Source organism: Echinops telfairi, unplaced genomic scaffold (assembly GCF_000313985.2).
Source record: "Echinops telfairi isolate 266 unplaced genomic scaffold, ASM31398v2 ScPeMD7_17;HRSCAF=63, whole genome shotgun sequence".
Classification (NCBI taxonomy): Eukaryota; Metazoa; Chordata; class Mammalia; order Afrosoricida; family Tenrecidae; genus Echinops; species Echinops telfairi.
Window position 1 is genome coordinate 8,721,834 of NW_022103914.1, and position 8,868 is coordinate 8,730,701.

The following is an 8,868-nucleotide window of genomic DNA, read 5'->3' on the forward strand; positions in this document are numbered from 1 at the left end:
TCTCTCGGCGTGTTCTCTCTCCTCATGAGACTGGTGCAGAAAGTATTTGGCAAAGTTCTTCAGAGCCACGTCATCCCGGTTGAAGTAGTAAGACATGGACAGGTAGACGTAGGAGGCGTAGAGCTCCAGGTTGATCTGGCGGTTGATGGCGGCCTCCGAGTCCTGGTTGTAGTTCTGGCGCACCTGCGAGGGAGACGCGGTCATGGCGGCGGTGGAGGCCTGGGGGCGTCGAGAGGAGGCGGAGAGGTGCTGCTGGACGGCGGGCTGGGCGGCCGGTTGGCGGGGGGAGGCTGGCGAGCGCCGGGTTTCGTTCAAGCACTGTTGAAGCAGGAGACCGCGGCGGCTCTGCGGAGAACGTCTGGCCCAACCTCACATTTAAGACACAGAGAAGTGAGAAAGATTAGGGTTTTTCTTGTGACTCATAGATGGTGGCTGCGTAGGAAGTGCGTATGTGTCTCTTGAAGTCAACAGGACTCCTTATGGGCTCATTCCGGTTTAGTCATGGTGGATGACACACACGCAGAATGGACTTGAATTCCTAAGGTGTGGGTGAACCAGGATGAAGCCGAGGGGACAGGGGACGATGGTTGCCAGTTTGGTCTAGAATACTCATACACCTTTGGAGGACCAAAGAGGAAGGCCCTTTCTCATTGAGAGGAGCCAGGAAGAAAAGGAGAAGGGAGGGGCAGGAATCCCACTTAGCAAGAAGCCTGAACAGGTTCTGGAAAAGTGCTGGCCAGAGCCTCCCCTGGGCTGGGGGCAGAGCTGCACTGTGGGCATCCAGCCCTGCCAAGAGGGAAGCTCTGGAAAGGAAGGCCAGGTCTGTGAGTGGGGGCCTTGATAGATCGATATCCAACACCTGTAGCATGTCGCCCATAGACATAACATAACCTCCCATACATTGGAAAAGGTGTGTGTGTGCTTGTTTGGCAGGGTGGCAGGAGTGGCCATTGAGGAATAGGGATGGGAGAGTACAACCTGCTCTGGAACCAGTCTGCGGTGCGGGGGGGGCACAGCCTCAGAATGAGGCTCTCTTGGAGCTCCCAAGGCTTTCACCCCCTCGTTCCTGGACCACTGTGGACAATCGGGACTTCCCTGTGTCCATCTTACATTGGGTCAGGCAGGGGATCTTTCCTTTGGCAGGGCCAGGCTTCAGGAGAACAGCCTCAAGTGAAATCTGAGAGGCACCTGGGAGGGCGGGCTCTGCTGGTATCTGGCAGTCTTGCCCAAACTGATGAGAGGTCACTGAGCAAAGGTACCCTGAGTGTTGCTGGCTCCCAGAGCGACTACATCATTAATGTGCCCAGGTATGGTCTTTATCCTAATAGGCTCCTACCATCACGTAGGGACCCAATGCTCAAGTCAAGTATTTGATTTCCTGGTCCTAGGCGGCTATTCAACCCTCTACACACCCCTCATCTGGCAGTTGGGACAGACTCAGACTTGGTATCTAGACCTACCTGTTGTCGAGTGGAAAGGTGGAGTTTCAGCTTGCTTTTTGGGTCCTGAGTGAACCGGTATTGATGGAAGTGAGTCAGACAGGCAGTAATACAGCCAGGGGTGTAAACCTTCCAGTTTCTAATCTCTTGTTTAACTTAATCCAATTCAACGAGTATTCCTGAACACCTACTAAGTGCAGAGCAGAATCACACCCCTTCCGGACCTTCATCCCTGCTTGTATTCAGCTGCTCTGTGTGGTGTGCAGTAGTGACCTCCCAGCCTCACATGAAAAAATGTCTCCGTTCCCTCCCATATCTTCCACGTCTTTTCTGATAAGGATGGCACCTGGTTCCTCAGGGTCCAGTGCAGAGCCCCCACAGAGTGGCGGTTTTAGTTGCTGTCCGGTTGGTTCTGACTCAGGCGCCTCATGTACAATCACTCCTGACAAGGCGTCCAAAGTACGTGAGACCAAGTCTCACCACCCTCGCCTTTAAGGGTCATCCTGGCTGTCCTTCTTTCTACACAGATTTGTTTGTTCTGGCAGCCCATGGTCTACTCAATAGTTCCCTCCGACACTGTTCTGTCTTCCTGATTCAGTGTCCAGCTCTCATAGGCCTAGGAGGCGATTGAAACACCCTGCTTGGCCCAGGTGCCCCTTAGACCTCAGTGTCACTTTGCTCTTTACCACTTGAACGAAGCCTCCTGCAGCAGATGGGCCCAATGCTGCAGGTCATGTGATTGCTCAACTGCCGCTTCCTGGGGTCTTGAGGGCGGTTAGACAGAGCAGCAGGACACACCGCCCGCTCCGGCATTGTCCTCACCATCCTCCTATGTCTGAGCCCCTGTTACCGCCGAGGTATCAGGACGTCTCATTAAGGGCCTTCCTCTTTTGCACCGCCCTGCTGCCTTACCAAGTGTGACATCCTTTTCCTGGAACTGGTCTCTCTTGAGAACATGTCCAAAGTGGCATAAGATGAAGTCTCCCCATCTTTGCCACCCCCAAATATTTGGAGAATGAAAGCCTACGTGCAATATAGTCTATATGCCTCCCTAAGTTGCAGACGTATGAGTTTGGACTTGGAGAAATAGGATTGTATGGCAACTCATTGGAAGCCTCCGAGGATATTGGATTCTTCCAGATAATCCCAAGACTCAAAGGGGAGGCCTTATTCAGGTCACTCCCAGCAGCCCCTTCCAGGAAGCCAGGACGCCCATTCTGTTGCAATCCGGCGAATTTAGAGGAGTCTGTGGCTCGCCGTGTTTTCACAGGCCTATCTTTATTGATGGTTATTAAAGACAAACCACCACTTGGCAATATGCAAGTACAAAGCCATTCCCAGGGTAAGGTACGTGGGAAGAAAGGAGATACTGAGCTCCCAAACAATTCTGCTGTAATCGCGCTCTGCCCTATCTATGTATAGTTAATAAGTAAGATTTAAGCAGGCAGGTCCCACCACAGGGAAGCAGACAGGAAAGGGGGGAAAAAGAAGCCCAGTGGGAAGATTACTGGTCTTCCTGGACAACTGGAAAATGAGGAGGTCACCTCAGACAGGTAATCAGCTCGTGGCGGGGGCGGGTGCACAAAGCCAGCACACCACCCTGAAGTAGACCTGCGTACTGTACGCCTTCCCCACCCCGTCCCGCCCGCCTCTCCTCGTGCTGGACTCTGTGACCAGGAGGTAAACAGTAATCACAGCCAGACACACCAGGGTTAAATAAGTGTAAATACAGCACACAGAAAGAGCAGCCCGACACACCTGTTGTTTTATGATGCTGCGCGAAATTGATAAAGAGGACCAGAAAGCGGCACTGAAGTGCTGGCTCCTTCTGTTTAAATAGCACCTTCCCCTGTGGATTTCAAGTGTTTTACAGCTGAGATGCCATTGGCCCAGTGATGATTTCTGTTAGGAATGTTGAGCATGCATCTCCATTCGATCTCAGGAAGCACCGGTAGCTGCGTGCCCAGAGGCAAAGCTTGAAGAGTCCACCCCTGCAATGCTTTTTGCAGCTTGTTCACTTTGCAGCCCTGGGGTCTGGCCATGCGCTGCCTCAGTTTACTCACCATAGTGCCAATCTCCCAGGATCATTGAGGATTAATGCGAGGCATGTGCTTAAAACAGTGCCTATACAATATAAGCCTTTAGCCACTTTTATTATTACCCTTGATACGCCTCTGCCACCTTAAGATGGGTACCCCTTACTCATCTGAGAAATCCACATGACTCCCCGGTCTCAAAGAAATGGATAGCCAGCCGTTGTGGTATAATGTTGTCTGTGGCTGCGGAGGTCACTACTCAAACTGTACACATCACAGCAGTACACAGGCTTCCACTGACAGACAAGCTTGACGGGCATTGGCTGGGAATTGAACCTGGGCCTCTCCACAAGGCAAGAATTCTACTGCCGATCTGCCACTGTCTCACATCCAAGTCAGCCACCGCTGAGTTGATGTGTAGAGCAGAGGAGAAATGTGCTCCATAGGCTTTTCAGTGACTGATTTCATAACTAGATGGCCAGACCTTTCTTCCGAGGCACCTCAGGGTGGACTGCAATGCCCAGCCTTTCATTTAGCAACCAAGAACTGTGTAGACCACCCAGGGACTTGTAGTAAGTCCTCAACGTCTTATGAACCCCAGGCTCTGGGACCAGGGGGGTCCTTGGAAAACGGCCTGCCCTCCTCCTTTTCCAGGAAGGGCAGGTCTCTGCCCCAAGAGCAATGGCTGCTGCTTTGTTTGGGGAGCTCGGTGGGACCTTGCTTGAATGAGCGAATGAGACCCTGCCCCTCAGAAAGGAGAGTTTGAGGTGGAGGCGAGCGCACACAGGGTGTGTGGGGGACCTCTCCTAGGAGCCCCGAAAGCAGGGCAATGGGCTGCAGAGGGACACTTCATCCATGAGAGTAAACACGCAGCCTCCCTCCAGAGCTCGGGCCGGGCTCTGTGTTCTTCAGGGGAGATGAGACTTCTGGGAAAGATGCGCAGGGCCTGGACCCTTCCTGTTCCAGCACTTGCTAGGTGTGACCATATCATTGATGGTCCACACGCCAGTGCTTTTGAGAGTGAAAAGGGTGCTACGAACACTTAGGTCTGGACACCTGGCCTGACCTGGGAAGCACACCGTCCTAGTTGTGCAAGCCTGTGGAGGCATGCCCTCAAATGTTCATCTGCCCCTTGCCCTGCTGTCTTTTCATCAGAGCTGCTTCCAGAGGGAAAGTGAGAAGAGATGCTACTTTAAAACCACCAAGACTTAGCACTTAGCCACAGAGGGTGAGGCTCCTGTACCATCCAGAGGAGGGAACTGCGTGTTAGAGCCGAGAGGAGCCTCTTCATTCGCTCCACACCAGAAGAGGGGAGAGGGCTGCCTCCAATGGCTCTGCTCAAGGTGTCGTGGACGTGACCTGGTTTCTTCTCCAAGCAGGGAAGCTCCACACTTCCCACCTGCCCGTCGACGCGCAGGTGGTGGTCCCAGCGTATCAGGTCCACCACTGGCACTTGTATTTGCTTATCATGGGGGAGAGTGCCCGTGTTTGCGGGGCATGTGCCTGTGGGAAAGGTGGGGGCTACGATTTGAAACGCAAGGCTTCATTGAGTGCCAGAAAGATTCACACACACACACACTGCCAGGAAGGAGCATGTTCCCACCTTAAATATTTGCCCCTTTAGCCTTAAATTTGGCCAAATCTTTAGTGGTTAAAACAGAACCAAAAAATGTTTTCTAGACAGATCAAAGTTAAGGTTCACCCTTTGTTAATTTCCTTGAAAAACAGACAAAGAGAAGAAAAATGTCCCCCTGGCCGGAGTGCCCATATAGACTCCTATTTAATGATTAATAATACCTTGTGGGCTATTGTTTGATGTGGCCTCCACTGGTTTGAACAGGAGAATACTGATTCACTCCTAAGGCATTTATGAATCACAAGTGTTTACCCTGAGACAATAAATGAAAGGGGGAGATAAAAATAGCACCCAAATATGCTGAGTCCTTTGAATCAAAACCAGAGATAACGCCGGGCTCTCAGGCTTTGATGCCCCCAGGTTGGCTCACCCGCTCGCTTGTTTTCACAGAGGAGAGATTGTGTAGAATGACCAAATTGTGGGTTTCTGAGGTGTGTAGCTGGTTCCTTTCACTTGCTGATAAATTCGAGGCAGTGAGGCTGCAGCCTTCCCCATGCCAGGCCTCTGCGCGGGGTATTCCTCACCTGTCCCACAAAACACTTCTTCCCTAGAGGGGCCTCCTCTGCCCTGCCCACTGTGCAGGGCTCCGGCAGCCATCTATGAGGAGAGGTGGCCTCACCTGCCCCCGAGTGGCTGGCAGGCTTGGAAAGAAGGCCAGATTCAAGAGACTAAAAGACGGGCCAGGTCTCGGAGCCTGGGTTGGACCCTGCTGGAGGTGAAGTCACGAGATGACACTGATGTTTGTAGCCTGAGCAACTAACTGGGTAGACAGTTCATCCACAATTCCAGCCTTTAAAAAAAAAAAAAAAACTTTCATTGTGGTGAAGTATAAGTAACAAAGCATTTCCCATTTCAACCATTCCTACATGTACAATTCCACTTTCAATAACGCTAACTCCTAGCTCGTTTTTTCTTCTCTGTTTGTCCCAAAGGAGTCCTGGCAGTGTAGTGGTTACACACCAGGCTGCTAATCGCGAGGTCAGCAGTTCTAGACCACTTAGCTGCTTCTGGGGAGAAAGATGACGCTTTCTTCTCCTGTAAGGAGTTATGGTTTTGAAAAGTGGGTGAAGGGAGACGTCGGACAGGGCAAGATATGACAAAATACCCATTTATAAACTTATCAAGGGCTCATGAGGGAGGGGGGAGCGGGGAGGGAGGGGAAAAATGAGGACCTAATGTCGGGGGTTTAAGTGGAGAGAAAATGTTTTGAGAAACGATGTACAAATGCGCTTTACACAATTGATGTGTGTATGGATTGGGATAACAGTTGTATGATCCCCTAATATAATGTTAAAAAAAAAAAAAAGAGTTATGGTTTTGAAAGCCCACCAGGGCTGTTCTACCCTGTCCTACCAGGTTGCTGTGAGGCAGAATTGATTCGATGGCAGTGAGTTTGTTTTTATTTCCTTATTATGCCCCAAAGTCTAGAATTCAGTGAAATAAGAATGATATCTTTGTAGTTGCCCCCAGAGGGTCCTTTTTAAAAAAAAAGTTTTATCTTGAGATACATTTAGACTTAGAGAAAAGTTGCAAAAATAGTTCTGAGGGTTCTCATAATCAGCTTTAGTCAGCTTTCCCTGTTACCATCTTCATTCACCCCAGAAGCGTCCTTAAAACAATGAAAATAACCTTGCTTCACCACTGCAAACTAAACTACGGACTTCATTGGGATCTCCTCACCGTTCCCACTTGTGCAATGAATCCCTTTTGCCTGGCCTTCCTAGCCCTGGCCTTGTAATCCCGACAAAATGATTGGCTGGGAATCTCTAGGTTGAGTGACTTGTGGCCTACCATGGGGACTGGTCAGTGCACGGTCCTGCTGGGAGATCCGTGATTTGAGTTGACAAGGAGTAGGCTATGGCACAGCTCTACTTTGCTCTACAAAGATACTAAGAGGCGGACGGGGCGCGTCCCAGCCTTCCACTCGGCTATGTCTGCGAACAATATGTCGGACCCACGGAGGCCAAACAAAGTGTTGCAGTACAAGCCTCCGCCGAGCGAGTGTAACCCAGCCTTGGACGATCTGACGCCGGACTACATGAACCTAACCGGCATGATCTTTAGCATGTGCGGACTCATGCTCCAGCTGAAGTGGTGTGCTTGGGTTGCCAATTCCCGGAGTTCAGAGGATACCAAACAGATGATGAGTAGATTTATGTTGTCCATCTCGGTGGTGGTCCTATCTACACAACCCTCAACCCATGACGCCCCCTTGGTGATGCCAGTCTTGAGGGGTCCCATCCTGTGCCCCCTCTATTTCCTCCTGGATTGGCCTTCGACTGTTGTCTCGGGCTTCCCTGGCTGGGGTGGTCTCAGGTCTCTCTCAGCTGAGTGGAGGGAACCTGGTCCCTTCCCTGGGCTCTCCCTCTACTAGGATGCAAGGAGACTATCCTAGGCCTACCTACATCCGTGTCCTTCTCCACCACCTGCTGCCTCTTGCCGATGGAAATGCGGTCCATGTTTCTGGGCAACTTTTCCTGTTGAAATAAGTTAATAATAACGTTTTGTGTGTTTTTTTCCACTCTTAAAAAAAAAAAAAGATACTAAGAGTCAGAATCAACTTGGCAGAAGTGGGTGGAGGCCCCTACAAAGGACAATCACACAGAGGTGTTTTTGGTTTTTTTTAGTTTTTAAACTTTTTATCATGAATTAGGTAAACGTTTTCAGAGCAGATCATCAGTTTTATATTCAACAATTCATAGATCTTTTTTTTTCCCCCTCCCAGCCATCCATTGCATTCCCCTCAGTGTACCATCCTGTATCCCACTGCTTTGTGTTTCCTGGCTCCCTACCTCCTCTTTCCTGAATGCTCTACACTTTACCCTGCGGTAAAGCCTGCCCTTTTGAGCGTAGGTGGTTGCTCATTCTAACATGGAAGTGTGTTCAGTTCCAGACCTGAAGGGTAATTAAGGGCTGTAGATTTGGGGGCTCCACCAGTCTCTGTCTGACCAATAAGCCTGGACTTTTTATGATTTTTAAGTTTAATATTTTCTCTCCCACTCAATCCGGGGCTTTCTAATGCGATCTTTTCCAGAGCAGTTGGCAAAGGTCGCTGGGCACCATCTAGTTCTTCTGGACCCAGGGTTGTGGAGACTGATGATGACATAGCCCATTAACCCCCCTGGACAAATCGTTTGCATATGTGTTTTTATTTTCAGAAATCTTTCTTCAGGATGGGGAGAAACCTGAGATGGCCACTTATGCGTTGATCACACCCCAACTGGGTAGGATGTGGAACATTAGCTCTGGGAACTACCTTATGCTTGTTCCCTGATCCACAGAGGGTTGGGCAGACCTCGCCACCATCAACAACAGTCTTGAGCAGAACACATCATTTGAACCTGGCACCCCTGTACTGAGTACCTTCTCGACCCAGAAGTGAGAACTGTAACACTGAAGACAGTCAGATGGCAAGAAATAGTGCCAGCGGGCTTACCAGCCCATGGGCAAGAAGGAAGCTTGCTGGTGAGCCTACAAGAGCTGTAGCACTTACCAATGCTGGACAAAGGCCTGAGTGTGCCTGTGCGGGGTTGACTCAGAGAAGCCTGTGCAGGGGTTTTCCCACAACAGGCAAGAGGCTTGGTAGCAGAGCTAAAATAGCTGTAGCACTTGTGCAGAGCAAGAAAGGCCTGAGTGTGTCCTGTGTGGGAGTTGCATGCCCCCACACTTTTACTGATCATGTGGGCCCAGGTAGCATGTGGCATGGCAGGAGCTGGCAGCAGAGGCTAGAGCAGAAGCTTCAGGAGCCATGTAGTTC

The 8,868-nt window shown here is 50.6% G+C and overlaps 1 protein-coding gene and 1 pseudogene across 1 annotated transcript; one reads left to right on the forward strand and one right to left on the reverse strand.

Moving 5' to 3' along the window:
• Positions 1-3: 3 nt before the first annotated feature.
• On the reverse strand, positions 4-1,941 carry LOC123521390 (ferritin heavy chain-like; the record flags this gene model as incomplete). Its single annotated transcript, XM_045287530.1, has 2 exons — positions 1,920-1,941; positions 4-368 (listed from the first exon to the last, which is right to left on the reverse strand). Coding segments are annotated over exons 1-2 (387 nt in total), but the record flags the coding sequence as incomplete, so codon positions are not given.
• A 5,100-nt stretch (positions 1,942-7,041) lies between these two features.
• LOC101661027 lies at positions 7,042-7,435 on the forward strand (annotated as a pseudogene).
• The last annotated feature ends 1,433 nt before the right edge of the window (positions 7,436-8,868 follow it).